The following is an 18,286-nucleotide window of genomic DNA, read 5'->3' as shown; positions in this document are numbered from 1 at the left end:
GCCTGAAGCAAGAAAAAAGAACTGAGGAACTAAACAGGATGAAGAAGCCAGGAGAAGACTTACCAAAAAAGAATACTGAAAGTAAAAGTGTGAGAAAGACTCCAGGCATAAAACAAACCTACCAACAAAATCAAACTAAACCAACCAAACAAACAAACAACCAACCAAACAAACAAACAAACAAAAAACCTAAAACGACACCGGGCAGTGAAGAAACCAGGAAACAATAAAGCTAGCATAACATAAACCAGAGGGCACACTAATAAATACACAGAAAGAAAAATGAGCAGCAGGCTTCCACAGAATCTGCAGGTGGCAGGGGAGTTGTGTGAGCTAGACAGAAGGAAGCACGAGCCCACCAGCAGCACCAGGACAAGCGCGAGCCCACCAGCAGCACCAGGACAAGCGCGAGCCCACCAGCAGCACCAGGACAAGCGCGAGCCCACCAGCAGCACCAGGACAAGCGCGAGCCCACCAGCAGCATCAGGACAAGCGCGAGCCCACCAGCAGCACCAGGACAAGCGCGAGCCCACCAGCAGCACCAGGAAACCATCAACGGTCACTTCAACTGCTCTGCCACCGGCTCACACAACTCTTGCTGGTGAGCTCTCCCTGGGCTGGACTCCTTCACCTCACCTAGGGCTTTTAGCAAAAGTGGCCACAAAGTGTCTGGAGACCCCTCTGGCAGCCACTATCTCTGGCAGCAGGACACCAGAAAGGGTAGGCTAAAAGGTGGGCTTCCTGGAGCGGTGGGGGGTAGGGGGGAGGATGGGACGGAGCCCCACAGGAGAAACTAAGTAGCAGTGGCAACAGGCGCCCAGGGGAAGACAAAGGGAGGGGGGATCTGCAGTGAGCAGCAGGAACTGGGATGTCCTTCAGAGCCAGACTGAGGTTCTGGAAAGAGCAAGGTGGAGCCTGGAGGTAGGTACCTGGAAGCAGCCAGGGAAAGCAGAGAGGACTGGGGGCAGCAGGCAGGGGAGCTCAGGACACTAAAGTGGAGGGAGGAGAGGCACTTTACAGCTCTTCTGGACTTCCAAACAGATTTGCAGCTATCCTATGGGGGCAGGGCTCTAGACTCAGCAGAGCACCTAGTCTCTGGGAACAGAACAGCCAGTCACTGAGGAGAGTCTCTTGTTCCCCTGTTGGGGGATTCCTGATTCTATTGGACACCAGCCACCCCTTCCCCAGTGCACTCTCTAGTACTTCCTTCACAGGGGCGTTAGGGAACCCCAGAGACAGCACCACACAACCAGGTGCCAGGGCAGGTTTCAAGCTTCATCCTCAGGTTCCTGGCACCAGCAGTTAGGGACCAGCAAAAAGCATGGAAGCAATCACTGGGAAGAGTTCATCATTTACCCCCATAGTCAACTGTCTCTCCCCTTTCACACTGCAGCCTTGGAGCCCTCCAGGACCCAGGAAGCAGAAGGGCAGCAAAGCTGCATAACACGACATGGAAAGTTCAAAGCTGACCAAGAAAAGAGCTGGTCGGAAGAGGCAGAGGAGCAGATCTCCAGCCCTGCCCAAAAGGAACATCGTGGGCTGCAGAATTTCTCATAAGTGGAAAGAAGGAGATGAGCATATCACACAGTGGAATGGAACTGTGCTGGATCAGGTGCCAGTAAACCCTTCCCTGTACCTGGTTAAATATGATGGGATTGACTCTGTGCATGCTCTGGAACTTTACAAAGATAAGAGGGTATTGTCCCTAAAAGTTATCTCCAAGAGGGTGGTATCATCCGGAGTCACTGATTCCAGCTTTGCTGATGCCATAGTGGGCAAAGAAGTTAATCATCTATTTGAGGGTGAGCATGGCTCTAAGGAAGAGTGGAGGGGGATGGTCCTGAGCCAAGCGCCTATCTTGGATAACAGCTTTTATATTACTTATGAGAGAGATCCCATATTATACACGTACCAGCTTCTGGATGACTTTAAAGAGGGTGACCTACAAATCATGGAGGGGTTCAGTGACCCCCCTTCTTTAGACATCGACCTGGAGCTTGTGGATGGCCTGATAGGAAAACACGTGGAATACACAAATGATGACGGCTCCAAGAGGGATGGCCTGATCATTTACCAGATTGAAACCAAACCTAGAGTGTACCTCGTCAAGTATGAAGATGATGTCCATATACATGTCACTCACTTGGAGAAAGAGTTGTAATTATTTATCACGGCATTGTCACAACTGTAGAAATAAAGTTAATTTCTTTGGAAATAAAGTTGAAGTTGTAATTTCTAGATGGGCTCAGGTTGCTGTTCTTGAGTGTGTCCTGGGCTCAATGCAGGCATACCAGTTGTCTTGAAGAATGCAGGCTTCTGTGGGTATGGCATGCTGTCTGAAGCACTCTGCTGGGTGTGTTTGGTGAGTGGAAAATGGACGGATGGAGCAGCTGTCAATTCAGCCTGTGAGAAAAGTGAGCTAGTATCATAAGCAGTCATCTAAAAATGGAATGGGGCCGGCTGGGGAGGCGGCCTAAGCCACAGCAGCAGCGGTCGCCATCTTGGTCCGGGACCCGCCGAACTTAGGAAATTAGTCTGAACAGGTGAGAGGGTGCGCCAGAGAACCTGACAGCTTCTGGAACAGGCGGAAGCACAGAGGCGCTGAGGCAGCACCCTGTGTGGGCCGGGGACAGCCGGCCACCTTCCGGACCGGAGGACAGGTGCCCGCCCGGCTGGGGAGGCGACCTAAGCCACAGCAGCAGCGGTCGCCATCTTGGTCCGGGACCCGCCGAACTTAGGAAATTAGTCTGAACAGGCGAGAGGGTGCGCCAGAGAACCTGACAGCTTCTGGAACAGGCGGAAGCACAGAGGCGCTGAGGCAGCACCCTTTGTGGGCCGGGGACAGCCAGCCACCGTCCGGACCGGAGGACAGGTGCCCGCCCGGCTGGGGAGGCGGCCTAAGCCACAGCAGCAGCGGTCGCCATCTTGGTCCGAGACCCGCCGAACTTAGGAAATTAGTCTGAACAGGTGAGAGGGTGCGCCAGAGAACCTGACAGCTTCTGGAACAGGCGGAAGCACAGAGGCGCTGAGGCAGCACCCTGTGTGGGCCGGGGACAGCCGGCCACCTTCCGGACCGGAGGACAGGTGCCCACCCGGCTGGGGAGGCAGCCTAAGCCACAGCAGCAGCGGTCGCCATCTTGGTCCCGGGACTCCAAGGAACGTAGGAATTTAGTCTGCTTAGGTGAGAGTCTGTACCACCTGGGAACTGCCAAAGCAACACACTGTCTGAGAAAGGTCCTGTTTTGGGCCTTCTTCTTCGGCCAGGAGGAGGTCCAAATACAAGATATCTGCGCACCTTCCCTGTAAGAGAGCTTGCCAGCAGAGAGTGCTCTGAGCACTGAAACTCAGAGGAGAGAATCTGTCTCCCAGGTCTGCTGAGAGACGGTAACAGAATCACCAGAAGAACAATCTCTAAACAGAGTCAACTATAACTACTAACTCCAGAGATTACCAGATGGCGAAAGGTAAATGGAGGAATCTTACTAACAGGAACCAAGACCACTCACCATCACCAGAACCCAGCACACCCACTTCGCCCAGTCCAGGGAACCCCAACACACCTGAGAACCTAGACCTAGATTTAAAAGCATATCTCATGATGATGGTAGAGGACATCAAGAAGGACTTTAATAAATCACTTAAAGAAATACAGGAGAACACTGCTAAAGAGTTACAAGTCCTTAAAGAAAAACAGGAAAACACAATCAAACAGGTAGAAGTCCTTACAGAAAAAGAGGAAAAAACATACAAACAGGTGATGGAAATGAACAAAACCATACTAGACCTAAAAAGGGAAGTAGACACAATAAAGAAAACTCAAAGCGAGGCAACACTAGAGATAGAAACCCTAGGAAAGAAATCTGGAACCATAGATTTGAGCATCAGCAACAGAATACAAGAGATGGAAGAGAGAATCTCAGGTGCAGAAGATTCCATAGAGAACATCGGCACAACAATCAAAGAAAATGGAAAATGCAAAAAGATCCTAACTCAAAATATCCAGGAAATCCAGGACACAATAAGAAGACCAAACGTACGGATAATAGGAGTGGATGAGAATGAAGATTTTCAACTCAAAGGTCCAGCAAACATCTTCAACAAAATTATTGAAGAAAACTTCCCAAATCTAAAGAATGAGATGCATATGAACATACAAGAAGCCTACAGAACTCCAAATAGACTGGACCAGAAAAGAAATTCCTCCCGACACATAATAATCAGAACATCAAATGCACTAAATAAAGATAGAATACTAAAAGCAGTAAGGGAAAAAGGTCAAGTAACATATAAAGGCAAGCCTATCAGAATCACACCAGATTTTTCACCAGAGACTATGAAAGCCAGAAGAGCCTGGACAGATGTTATACAGACACTAAGAGAACACAAACTGCAGCCCAGGCTACTATACCCAGCCAAACTCTCAATTATCATAGAGGGAGAAACCAAAGTATTCCACGACAAAACCAAATTCACGCATTATCTCTCCACGAATCCAGCCCTTCAAAGGATAATAACAGAAAAAAACCAATACAAGAACGGGAACAACGCCCTAGAAAAAACAAGAAGGTAATCCCTCAACAAACCTAAAAGAAGACAGCCACAAGAACAGAATGCCACCTTTAACAACTAAAATAACAGGAAGCAACAATTACTTTTCCTTAATATCTCTTAACATCAATGGTCTCAACTCGCCAATAAAAAGACATAGACTAACAAACTGGCTACACAAACAAGACCCAACATTTTGCTGCTTACAGGAAACTCATCTCAGAGAAAAAGATAGACACTACCTCAGAATGAAAGGCTGGAAAACAATTTTCCAAGCAAATGGTATGAAGAAACAAGCAGGAGTAGCCATCCTAATATCTGATAAGATTGACTTCCAACCCAAAGTCATCAAAAAAGACAAGGAGGGACACTTCATTCTCATCAAAGGTAAAATCCTCCAAGAGGAACTCTCAATTCTGAATATCTATGCTCCAAATACAAGAGCAGCCACATTCACTAAAGAAACTTTAGTAAAGCTCAAAGCACACATTGCGCCTCACACAATAATAGTGGGAGACTTCAACACACCACTTTCACCAATGGACAGATCATGGAAACAGAAACTAAACAGGGACACACTGAAACTAACAGAAGTGATGAAACAAATGGATCTGACAGATATCTACAGAACATTTTATCCTAAAACAAAAGGATATACCTTCTTCTCAGCACCTCATGGTACCTTCTCCAAAATTGACCACATAATAGGTCACAAATCAGGCCTCAACAGATTCAAAAATATTGAAATTGTCCCATGTATCCTATCAGATCACCATGCACTAAGGCTGATCTTCAATAACAAAATAAATAACAGAAAGCCAACATTCACATGGAAACTGAACAACACTCTTCTCAATGATACCTTGGTCAAGTAAGGAATAAAGAAAGAAATTAAAGACTTTTTAGAGTTTAATGAAAATGAAGCCACAACGTACCCAAACCTTTGGGACACAATGAAAGCATTTCTAAGAGGGAAACTCATAGCTATGAGTGCCTTCAAGAAAAAACGGGAGAGAGCACATACTAGCAGCTTGACAACACATCTAAAAGCTCTAGAAAAAAAGGAAGCAAATTCACCCAAGAGGAGTAGACGGCAGGAAATAATCAAACTCAGGGGTGAAATCAACCAAGTGGAAACAAGAAGAACTATTCAAAGAATTAACCAAACGAGGAGTTGGTTCTTTGAGAAAATCAACAAGATAGATAAACCCTTAGCTAGACTCACTAAAGGGCACAGGGACAAAATCCTAATTAACAAAATCAGAAATGAAAAGGGAGACATAACAACAGATCCTGAAGAAATCCAAAACACCATCAGATCCTTCTACAAAAGGCTATACTCAACAAAACTGGAAAACCTGGACGAAATGGACAAATTTCTGGACAGATACCAGGTACCAAAGTTGAATCAGGATCAAGTTGACCTTCTAAACAGTCCCATATCCCCTAAAGAAATAGAAGCAGTTATTAATAGTCTCCCAGCCAAAAAAAGCCCAGGACCAGACGGGTTTAGTGCAGAGTTCTATCAGACCTTCAAAGAAGATCTAACTCCAGTTCTGCACAAACTTTTTCACAAGATAGAAGTAGAAGGTATTCTACCCAACTCATTTTATGAAGCCACTATTACTCTGATACCTAAACCACAGAAAGATCCAACAAAGATAGAGAACTTCAGACCAATTTCTCTTATGAACATCGATGCAAAAATTCTTAATAAAATTCTCGCTAACCGAATCCAAGAACACATTAAAGCAATCATCCATCCTGACCAAGTAGGTTTTATTCCAGGGATGCAGGGATGGTTTAATATACGAAAATCCATCAATGTAATCCATTATATAAACAAACTCAAAGACAAAAACCACATGATCATCTCGTTAGATGCAGAAAAAGCATTTGACAAGATCCAACACCCATTCATGATAAAAGTTCTGGAAAGATCAGGAATTCAAGGCCAATACCTAAACATGATAAAAGCAATCTACAGCAAACCAGTAGCCAACATCAAAGTAAATGGAGAGAAGCTGGAAGCAATCCCACTAAAATCAGGGACTAGACAAGGCTGCCCACTTTCTCCCTACCTTTTCAACATAGTACTTGAAGTATTAGCCAGAGCAATTCGACAACAAAAGGAGATCAAGGGGATACAAATTGGAAAAGAGGAAGTCAAAATATCACTTTTTGCAGATGATATGATAGTATATATAAGTGACCCTAAAAATTCCAACAGAGAACTCCTAAACCTGATAAACAGCTTCGGTGAAGTAGCTGGATATAAAATTAACTCAAACAAGTCAATGGCCTTTCTCTACACAAAGAATAAACAGGCTGAGAAAGAAATTAGGGAAACAACACCCTTCTCAATAGCCACAAATAATATAAAATATCTCGGCGTGACTCTAACGAAGGAAGTGAAAGATCTGTATGATAAAAACTTCAAGTCCCTGAAGAAAGAAATTAAAGAAGATCTCAGAAGATGGAAAGATCTCCCATGCTCATGGATTGGCAGGACCAACATTGTAAAAATGGCTATCTTGCCAAAAGCAATCTACAGATTCAATGCAATCCCCATTAAAATTCCAACTCAATTCTTCAACGAATTAGAAGGAGCAATTTGCAAATTCATCTGGAATAACAAAAAACCGAGGATAGCAAAAACTCTTCTCAAGGATAAAAGAACCTCTGGTGGAATCACCATGCCTGACCTAAAGCTTTACTACAGAGCAATTGTGATAAAAACTGCATGGTACTGGTATAGAGACAGACAAGTGGACCAATGGAATAGAATTGAAGACCCAGAAATGAACCCACACACCTATGGTCACTTGATCTTCGACAAGGGAGCCAAAACCATCCAGTGGAAGAAAGACAGCATTTTCAACAATTGGTGCTGGCACAACTGGTTGTTATCATGTAGAAGAATGCGAATCGATCCATACTTATCTCCTTGTACTAAGGTCAAATCTAAGTGGATCAAGGAACTTCACATAAAACCAGAGACACTGAAACTTATAGAGGAGAAAGTGGGGAAAAGCCTTGAAGATATGGGCACAGGGGAAAAATTCCTGAACAGAACAGCAATGGCTTGTGCTGTAAGATCGAGAATTGACAAATGGGACCTAATGAAACTCCAAAGTTTCTGCAAGGCAAAAGACACTGTCTATAAGACAAAAAGACCACCAACAGACTGGGAAAGGATCTTTACCTCTCCTAAATCAGATAGGGGACTAATATCCAACATATATAAAGAACTCAAGAAGGTGGACCTCAGAAAATCAAATAACCCCCTTAAAAAATGGGGCTCAGAACTGAACAAAGAATTCTCACCTGAGGAATACCGAATGGCAGAGAAGCACCTGAAAAAATGTTCAACATCCTTAATCATCAGGGAAATGCAGATCAAAACAACCCTGAGATTCCACCTCACACCAGTGAGAATGGCTAAGATCAAAAATTCAGGTGACAGCAGATGCTGGCGAGGATGTGGAGAAAGAGGAACACTCCTCCATTGTTGGTGGGATTGCAGGCTTGTACAACCACTCTGGAAATCAGTCTGGCGGTTCCTCAGAAAATTGGACATAGTACTACCGGAGGATCCAGCAATACCTCTCCTGGGCATATATCCAGAAGAAGCCCCAACTGGTAAGAAGGACACATGCTCCACTATGTTCATAGCAGCCTTATTTATAATAGCCAGAAACTGGAAAGAACCCAGATGCCCCTCAACAGAGGAATGGATACAGAAAATGTGGTACATCTACACAATGGAGTACTACTCAGCTATTAAAAAGAATGAATTTATGAAATTCTTAGCCAAATGGATGGACCTGGAGAGCATCATCCTGAGTGAGGTAACACAATCACAAAGGAACTCACACAATATGTACTCACTGATAAGTGGATACTAGCCCAAAACCTAGGATACCCACGATATAAGATACAATTTCCTAAACACATGAAACTCAAGAAAAATGAAGACTGAAGTGTGGACACTATGCCCCTCCTTAGAAGTGAGAACAAAACACCCATGGAAGGAGTTACAGAAACAAAGTATGGAGCTGAGATGAAAGGATGGACCATGTAGAGACTGCCATATCCAGGGATCCACCCCATAATCAGCTTCCAAATGCTGACACCATTGCATACACTAGCAAGATTTTACTGAAAGGACCCAGATGTAGCTGTCTCTTGTGAGACTATGCCGGGGCCTAGCAAACACAGAAGTGGATGCTCACAGTCAGCTAATGGATGGATCACAGGGCTCCCAATGGAGGAGCTAGAGAAAGTACCCAAGGAGCTAAAGGGATCTTCAACCCTATAGGTGGAACAACATTATGAACTAACCAGTACCCCTGAGCTCTTGACTCTAGCTGCATATGTATCAAAAGATGGCCTAGTCGGCCATCACTGGAAAGAGAGGCCCATTGGACACGCAGACTTTGTGTGCCCCGGTACAGGGGAACGCCAGGGCCAAAGGGGGGGAGTGGGTGGGTAGGGGAGTGGGGGTGGGTGGGTAAGGGGGACTTTTGGTATAGCATTGGAAATGTAAATGAGCTAAATACCTAATAAAAAAAAAAAAAAAAAACAAATTAACTGTCATTTGGTAAAATGGTACCCAGGACCTAAAAAAAAAAAAAAAAAAAAAAAAAAAAAAAAAAAATAAAAATGGAATGGGACTCATCTGGTCTGGTCTTGGTGGGGGAGAGGAGAAGGAACTGGAAATGGGTGGTGGAGGATTGGGCAGAAGGATATGACTGCCCAAAGAGAGGTGGAAGGAAGCCAAAGAGAGAGGGGTGGCAGAGAGACACTCCCTGGAAGAGGAACAGAGTGAAGAAAGAAATATAGATTGGGAAGAGGTGTGGAAGCAGGGTGAGGCATGGTGGCACCTTCTGGCTTTCAGGAAAACTAAGGAATTCAAGAAGAAGGATACACACAGCAGTGTAAAGAGGTATACAGCAAGGGTGGGCAGGGTGAGCCAATCAGAGAGGACCCTGAGGAGAGGCTCAAGGACCTGGGAGTCCAGAAGGACCGATGCATACCTAGTGATGGAGACATTAAAGAGGTAACCCTGGGAGAAGCAATTCCAAGAAGAAAGGCTGTCTCTGGGTGGAGAGAGATAAGGTAGCTTGGTGGGTAGGTTTGGGAGGTGGGGGAGCACGAAGGCCCAGGGGAAAAATGGCCTTGTGAGGGCATGCAGGTGCACTGAAGGGACACTAAAGGCCATTTCAACAGGGACTACTTGGACAGTTTCAACCACAAATCAACATTGCATATATCTCAGGCCTTTCTTTTTTCAGAGTCTGTGATAGCCAGCAGCCTGAAAAAGCTAGTAAGAGTTCCTAGCTTGCTCTGGGCAAAGGACAAGTATTTTTTCTGGGAAATGGTCCCTTAGTGGATCCAGGAATAGCAGTCTTGTCACTGTCCTTTTGCTGCTGGAATTGTCCTTGCCTTCCTGGGTGGGAGGGCGTCTGCTGATTGTGCCTGAAGTCTCCATGATATAGAGAGAACTTGCCTGTTCATGTTCTGTCACAGCTGCCTGAAGCCACAGGTGGCTCCATTCCTTGCCCAGGCAAAGGGAAGCTGCCCTTTCTGATTAAACTCCCTACAAAACCTATAGCTCCTGACACCTTCGAGGTACCTTTTATTCAAACAAGTTTTCCCTTTCTGCTAAAACTGAGAGCTAACCCTGAAGGAAATGTGTGTACCTCTCTGAAATGGAAACTTATGGGTTCTTTGGACAGTCAGTTGTGTTGCATGGTGTTTGTCTAAGGCAAACAAATGAAAGAACATTTTACTGAAGCAGACACAGGTGAAAGGATGTTCTGCTAAACAAGCACATGAAAGGATGATGTGTGATGAGGGACTCTTCACTAATGAAATATGTGTGTTGGTCTGCCTTACATTTTGTAGTTAGACTTTGTTTGTTGGGACTCTATGGGGAGAAACTCACTGGAGAACTTCTGGTGGTGTCCTTTGGCTTCTTACCACTTCTGAGGACTCCAACTGATGGTCACAGTTATGTCAGCTGAGGGAGACTCATGCTGAGACAAGAAACATGCTGTGGCAAGGCCCATAGACATGTGATGTTTGGAGGAATTATAAGAAGGGCTAGATGGACAGGGAAGGTGGCTGAGCTTGGCTTACTTACATAGCTAAACACTTCTTGATCTTGTGCCTTTGCTGATGGTATTTTCTTGAGAGAGGCACAGTGGGGAACTTTCCTTGGGGTTCTCTTGGTCCTGGTCCCTCTTGCTGACTCATGCCAAGGCTGAGGCCTGGCTCTCTCTGCTAGTTAGTGTCACTGATACTGATTCAGGTTTGCTAGCCCAACTCTATAGAACTGGACTGCTGGTTTATCCATGAAGTGTTTGGGAGTAGACTGAGATGCAGTTGCTGACCTGTGAACTGAACTACTGATTTCCAGAAAATATTGATGGAAGTTGCTCCAAAGAACTATTCCTAAACAGGTGCACTTCCCCTGTATCCTTTCTTTTCTGCTACCTCTGGTGGGTGGTGGGCTAAAAGGGAGGTTAAAGTATTTATTAACCATCATTAAAAGCAGCCTCTTAAAAAAATTAAAGTTATGCCTCTATTTTGGGGAAGGGTTCTATAAATACAAAAGGGCTATGGCTGTGAACCGTGGCTTTGTCCAACTAATTTCTTTGACTGTATACTGCTGATTGGAAATGTTTGCTTCCTGGGAAGAAGACTTGTCAATGCCAGCCAAGTGCTTCAGTGCTCTGCCATATATATATTCATGTAGAGTCCAGGGCATGAGTCTCTGTCCTCATGCTTTCTTTGTTTTCCTTTCCCATGCTTCTAAAGCCTCTCTGAGGACTGTGAGTGTGTCCTCTTCCCTCCTTTAGCAAGCTTTGTTATTGCCTCACAAAGGAAGAATGTTTCTTGTTCCTGATGCTGAGTTCTTCCCAAAGCCACACATGGAAGAAGCAAGGGTCTTCCAGACATTGAAAGAAGGTGTCAAATCTTGTTGATGCTCACTGCCTACCAAGCATTGACTCAATAAGTTCATTGCATCAAAAATGACAAAAGACCAGCACACCTCACCAGGGCAGCTGTAGTCTTCTTTTCTACATCATGTGTTTTTGCTAAACCAACACCAGCAGTTCCTCTTTCACAGACCCATTTCTGCTAGCTTAGATGGGTATTTCTGGCATTAGTGTTTTGTTGTATTTAGCATCCAATTTGACTGTTTTTAATTTTAATTTTATTTATTTTTCAAGTATTCACTTTACTTCCTTCTCCCTACTCACCATCTTTGTCCCTCCTTCCCTCCCACAATTCTCCCACTTCCCTTTCTCCTCTGAGTGACTGGGGACCCATTGCATATCCCTCTATCCTGGCACTTCAAGTCTCTGGGAGGCTATGTGCATCCTCTCCTACTAAGGCCAAACAAGGCAGTCCAAGTAGAAAAAAGATAACCCATGGACAGGCAACAGCTTTGTGGGTAGGTCCAGTTCCAGTTGTTTGTGACCCACATGAAGGTCAAACAGCACATCTGCTAGATATATGTGGGAAGGCCTAGGTTCAGCCGGTATATGTTCTTTGGTTGGTGGTTCAGACTCCAAGATCCTCAAGGTTGCAAGTTAGTTGATTTTGTTTGTCTTCTTGGGGAGTGTCTATACCCTTTGGCCCACAATCCTTTCCCATATAAATCCATGAGTCGTCAAGCTCCATTCATTGTTTGGCTGTGGGTGCCTGTATCTGTCTTAGTAAGCTGCTGGTGGAGCCTCTCAGAGGACAACATGCACCTGTCATGTATGTATATCCTATATAGGATTTTTTTTACCTCATTCAGGATGATATACTCAAGTTCCATCCATTCTGGCTACTACAAATAAACCTGCTTTAATCATTGCAGACCAAGTGTCTTTATGGGATGTTGGAGCATCTTTCAGGTATATGCCTAGGAGAGGTATAGCTTGGTCTTGAAATAGAACTATTGCAAGTTTTCTGAGAAGCTGCCAAATTGATTTCTAGAGATTGTTCAAGTTTGCACTCCTACTAGCAATCAAGGAATGTTCCCCTTGCTCAATATCCTTGCCAGTATGTGCTATCTCTTGACTTTTTGATCTTACCATTTCTGATGGATACAAGATGGAACCTCAGAGTTGTTGTGATTTGCATTTCCCTGATGACTAAGGACTTTGACCATTTCTTTAAGTGCTTCTTGGCCATTTGAGATTTCTCTTTTGAGAATTTTCTGTTTAGCTCTGCACTCCATATTTTAATTGAATTATTTGGTTATTTGTGAATATGGATATTAGTCGTCTGTCAGATGTAGGGTTGGTGTAGGCCCTTTTCCCATCTATAGGCTGCTGATTTGCCATTTGACACTGTCCTTTGCCTTACAAAAGCTTTTCAGTTTCATGAGGTCCCATTTATCAATATTTGATCTTAGATCCTGAGCCATTGGTATGCTGTTCAGGCTATTGTCTCCTGCAAAAATGGCATTCAAAGGCCTTTCTACTTTCTGTTCTATAAGATTTAGTGCATCCTGTTTTATGTTCAGGTCCTTGATCCACTTGAATTTAAATTTTGTGCAGAGTTATAAATATCAATCAGAGCTGGGGCGTGGTGACACATGCCTTTAATCACAGCACTTGGGAGGTAGGGGTAGGCAGATTTCTGAGTTCCAAGTTTGCCTGATATACAAAGTGAGTTCCAGGACATCCAAGGCTACACAGAGAAACCCTGTCTCAAAAAACCCCCCAAAATAAATAAATAAATAAATAAGTAAATATGGATCAATTTTCATTCTACAGGTAGACCAGGACCATTTTTTACCACTTTGTTTTATGTTGCTGTTGTTTTGTCTTGGTTTTGTAAAGATTTATTTATTTATTTTATGTATACGAGTACACCATTGCTCTCTTCAGACACACCAGAAGAGGGCATCAAATGTCATTACAGATGGTTATAAGCCACCATGTTGTTGCTAGGAATTTAACTCAGGACATCTGGAAGAGCAGTTGGTGCTCTTAACTGCTGAGCCATCTCTCCAGCTCCCTAAAGTTGTTTTTCAGCTGTAGTAGTTCTCTGGTGGAATTTTGGGGGTTACTTATATATACTGTCATATCATCTGAAAATAGTGATACTTTGCCTTAGTCCTTTCCAATTTGTATTCCCTTGATTTCCTTATATTGTCCACTTGTTCTAGCTAGAATTTTGAGTACTGCATTGAATAGATAAGGAAAGAGTGGGCAACCTTGTCTTGTCCCTGGCTTTAGTGGAATTGCTTTAGTTTCTCTCCATTTAATTTCATGTTGCCTGTTTATTATCAGTATATTGCTTTTATTATGTTTAGAAATGAGCCGTGAACTCCTGATCTTTCCAAGACTTTTAACATGAATGGGTGTTACATTTTATTGAAGGCTGTTTCAGCATCTAATGAGATGATCATGTGGTTTCTTTCCTTGGGTTTGTTTATATAGTATATTATGTTGAAGGAGTTGCATATACTGAACAATCCCTGTATGGGATGAAACCCACTTGATCATGGTGAATAAAGGTTTTGATGTATTCTTAGATTCAGTTTGCAAGAATTTTGTTGAGTACTTTTGCATCAATATCTGTCCCGTCCAGCAGACCCAGTTATTCGTGGGTGCAAGGGGGACAGAAAACCTGGAAGAGAAATGAGCAAGAAAGAAGAACAGAGACCAAGGAGGATTCCTGTCAAGGTCTCAGTTTATTAGGCTGAAATGCCAGGTTATAAGCACACATCGAGGGGAAATAGGGAGAGTCTGAGGGGTAATTAACAAAGAACAAAGAAGTGGGCATCTGAGGACATGAAGGCCGAATTCAGATTGCAGGCGGGAGGCACTCTGAGTCTTATCTCCGGAATGTAGATTCCTCCTTAACTGTCCTGGGTTTCAGGCTGGGCTCAGCACATAACTCATGTCCTTAGAAGTCTTGGGAGTCAGGAAGAGATAAGGATAATTCAGTCTTTTTAGGGTCTTTGGTGCCAGCATGAGATAGGGAGGAGGAGGCGACCAGCTCCTTAACACAAGACCATTTGGCTTATTAGGATGGGAAGCTGCGAAAGGCTTCCTTTCTCACAGTATGGTCTCCAAAAAATATCCATAGGCAAGATTGGTCTGAAGTTCTTGTTCTTTGTTGGGTCTTTGTGTGATTTTAGGTATCAGAGTAATTGTGGCTTCATAGAATAAGATAGGTAGTGTTCCTTTTGTTTCTATTTTGTGGACTGGTAGAATTCTGCACTAAAACTGTCAGGCTTTTTGATTGGGAGATTTTTGATACTTCTATGTATTTCCTTAGGCAATATAGGACTGTTTAGATAATTTACCTGACCTTGATTACACTTTAGTACAGAAAGCCATCTAGATTTTTCAGTTTTGTAGAGCTAAAGGCTTTTGTAGTAGCTTTAGCTGATTTTTTAAAATTTCCTCAGATTCTGTTGTTATGTCCCCTTTTCATTTCTGATTTTGTTAATTTGCGTACTGTCTCTGTGCCCTTTAGTTAGTTTGGCTAAGGGTATATCATATATATCTTGTTGATTTTCTTTAAAAACTAGCTCTTGGTTTTGTTGATTGTTTGTATCATTCTCTTGGTTTCTCCCTGGTTGATTTCAGCCCTGAGCCTCCAACATCCTGACATCTACTCTTCTTTGGAGCACGTTGCTTCTTTCTGTTGTAGAGCTTTTAGGTGTGCTTTTAACTCGCTTGTATAGGATCTCTTGAAATTTCTTTAGGAAGGCATTTAGTGCTTTGGATTCTTCACTTAATGCTGTGTTAATTGTGCTCCATGATATTTGGTATGGTATGTTTTCACTTCAGTTGAATTCTATAACTTCTAAAAGGGCAGATGAGTAGCATTGAAAAAGAACCACTGCCAATAAGTTTCTGGTTCAGTAACAAGCCATTCCCAGCATAGAGGCTACTTTCTCCTCTATAAAACCAAAGTGGGGAGGTGTGGGGCTGGAGAGCCTTTTGACTGGGGGAGCCAGTCCATGGCAAGGGTGAGGTGGAGACATGTCCAAACCCCGAAAGCCTGGTCCTGAGACCACGTGGAGCAGGACTGTCTTCCTCCTTGCTCTGGGCATGCATGTCCCAGGCGATAGAGACTGTGTGACCCCTTACCTTCCCCACCCTGGAGGTAGTCACACAGCCAGCAGGCCAAAGTTACAGGTCTAACTTCCTCTCTCCTTATAAGGCCATGTCCAGCATGCACCCGGAATTACTCTTCATACAAATGAAGCATTCCCAGCACCTCAGAAAAGGTTGTGCACTCAACCCCCAGACCCATACCCACTCCCCAAGGTTTATATAATCCTTGTTAGCCCCCAGTAAAGGAGAACTGCTTCACTGAAAACCTTCTCAGAGAATGCTGTTTGTGTGTCCATCCAACACTCACAGCTGCTGACCCACCAGTACTTTTCTGCTGAAATCCAACTGGCCCACCTAGGTAGGCTACATTCCTTCCAGTTCTGCCCAGTTGCAAAACACCTGCAACATACTGGTCATTTGTGTAGGTCTATGATGGGCCATGAAGGCACAAGTGCAAGCCCGTCTGGTCCACCAGGCCTGCATAAGTGGTGTGAGAGCTTCAGTCATTTTTCCTCCAACAAACAGATTTAATTTAAGGCTGCTGTGTCTGCTTTTTCTTGTTCCCTCCTTTCCACAGAGTTCCTTTTGTTTTTCCATAAGCATTCTTGCAGGTAAGCTTTCTGGGATTCATGAAATGCTTGCACACCCAGTCATCTCTAATTCTGCATTCACCCATGTTTCTCCATTTCTAAATGTTTCACATTCTCACTTAAGAAAAGACTGGAAAGTTGTGCCTCAGCTAATAATGAGCAGCCAAGAACCTCCTGTGAAGGAAGAGAAGAAGCCACCTAGACCATGTCATTTCTTACTGTCTCCCCACACCTCACAAGCACCATCCTGCACGTCACTGCCTACTTTGAGACCTTGGCATCACTATTTTATTTTAATTTATTTATTTTACAGAAAGAAATTGCCTGCTAAGGTACATTCAGTTCGCTCCTTTGTTCCTTTATGAGATACCAGGATTATTCTATTACAAATGGCGGGCCCCTGTTTCTGTGACTGTGTGGTTCTGGCCCACCTGGACCTGCAAGGTGCCTGTGTGGCAATGAGCTTGCATTCGTTCTTGCATTAGGTAGATCTCTCCAGAGATCTCTAACACCCCCGTTATGTTACTGAGGCATCTTTCTGAGGCCTATGTTTCAGCCTCCCGAGGCCTGGGCAGGTACTTGGTAGGCTTTCACAATTCTCCTCTGGGTAGTTAACCCTGGGATCAGGAGAATGTGACTGGCCCCAGCCCCCACACCTGGCACGAGAGCTGAGGTGAACAGCAGGACAAACCACCTCTGGACTCTTATCATATGCCATCCTCAGTCTCGGTCCCTGGACTCTTCTACAGTCCCTTTTTCTTGGCCCCAACAAGCTTCAGATGCACAGAGCTACCTGCATCCAGTCACCCTTCTGGGCGATCCTACATAGCCATATTCCCCTTTGAGCCTCCTTCTCTCCCTTGGGGTGAGCAAACATACCTAGTTATACTCTACCTCCCTGGGTGTACATTTCTGATTGCCTGGAAAGAGTTGAATGAGCACTCCTGAGGAGCTTACCAGTGAGGTGGGCCCAGTGGCAGGCCTGCATTCCTGACATGGTCCTAGCATAACCCTTAGCATGAGGTGGCCCCAGCATGGGGGCCTGTCGGGTGTAAATGAGCAAGTAGGACCCACAATAAACATGGTGCAAGCTCCAGGTCCAGATGAAAGTGAAGCTCTTAGATATCACCTAGGAGGCCAGTGTGGGCTCTGCTTACTTCTGACCCCACTGTCACCCCTGAAAAGTTTGGATCCATCTTGGCCACTTGGACCTATCTCTGAAACCTCAGCAGATGGTACCCTGATATACAATTTCCCACTTGCCATTCTCACTCTACTGCCTCACACAGAACCTTCATCCTCAGAAAGGGAAGATATGCAACCAGTCCCTCTCTACCCCAAGAGTGTATCCCTCTGACTGGCTGGAACAGGGTATATCTGAGGATGCTCTAGCAGGTGGGGCTATCCTTGTTATGGGCCTAGCACATGGCCATGTGAGTGGCTGCGAGCGCAGGCATGTATGACAGAGGCTTATGTGTGAGCCATTCCTGAGAGAGGCCTACCAGGTGTGGATACACGAGGCAGACCAGATGAATGTGTGAGGGGACTCCATCAGGTGCTCACAAGGGAGGCTGTCTAGCATGTGCTTACATGCATGAAGCAGGGACCAGCAGGCTCCATGAATTAGGCCTTGTGCAGGCATTCTGAGGCTTGGCTATGAGAGTTTAAAGCAGCAGTTCTCCACCTTCCAAATACAGTTCCTCAGGTTGTGGTGTCCCCAGCATCCATAAAATTATTTCCATTGCCACTTAATAACTGTAATTTTGCTACTGGTATGAATAGTAATGTAAATCTCTGTGTTTTCCAGTGGTCTTGGGTAACCCCAAGAAGTGTCAAAGGCTCCTTCGATCCCCGGTGGGTCATGGCCACTCTCAAAGGGTGCCATCACCAGTTTCAACTCCCTAGTCCAGGCACCAACATCAAGGGCACCAAGTATCATCTACCACCCTGCCAGCCCCACCTCCCTCTTGCTGAAAGTTCCTTACATTCCAACACTCTCTGTAGTGACCTATATGACAACAGCTATCATCTGGCTCACAAGTCACAGAGCATTATGAAAGAAGT

At 44.5% G+C, this 18,286-nt stretch overlaps 1 protein-coding gene across 1 annotated transcript; it reads left to right on the top strand.

The window, feature by feature from the left end:
• Positions 1–523: 523 nt before the first annotated feature.
• Spin2d (spindlin family, member 2D) lies at positions 524–2,211 on the top strand. Its single transcript, NM_001243002.1, has 2 exons — positions 524–720; positions 1,394–2,211. The coding sequence occupies exon 2, from the start codon at positions 1,451–1,453 to the stop codon at positions 2,159–2,161; it is 711 nt and encodes a 236-aa protein (NP_001229931.1). The 5' UTR covers positions 524–720; positions 1,394–1,450; the 3' UTR covers positions 2,162–2,211.
• Positions 2,212–18,286: the final 16,075 nt, after the last annotated feature.

The sequence above is a fragment of the Mus musculus genome, chromosome X, assembly GCF_000001635.26.
Source record: "Mus musculus strain C57BL/6J chromosome X, GRCm38.p6 C57BL/6J".
Taxonomy (NCBI): domain Eukaryota; kingdom Metazoa; phylum Chordata; class Mammalia; order Rodentia; family Muridae; genus Mus; species Mus musculus.
The sequence above is the reverse complement of the archived record's forward strand: the minus strand, read 5'-3'. Positions and strand labels throughout refer to the sequence as shown.

Excerpts from the sequence above, each read along its gene's own strand:
- Spin2d (NM_001243002.1), top strand. The coding sequence starts at position 1,451 with ATGGAAAGTTCAAAGCTGACCAAGAAAAGAGCTGGTCGGAAGAGGCAG.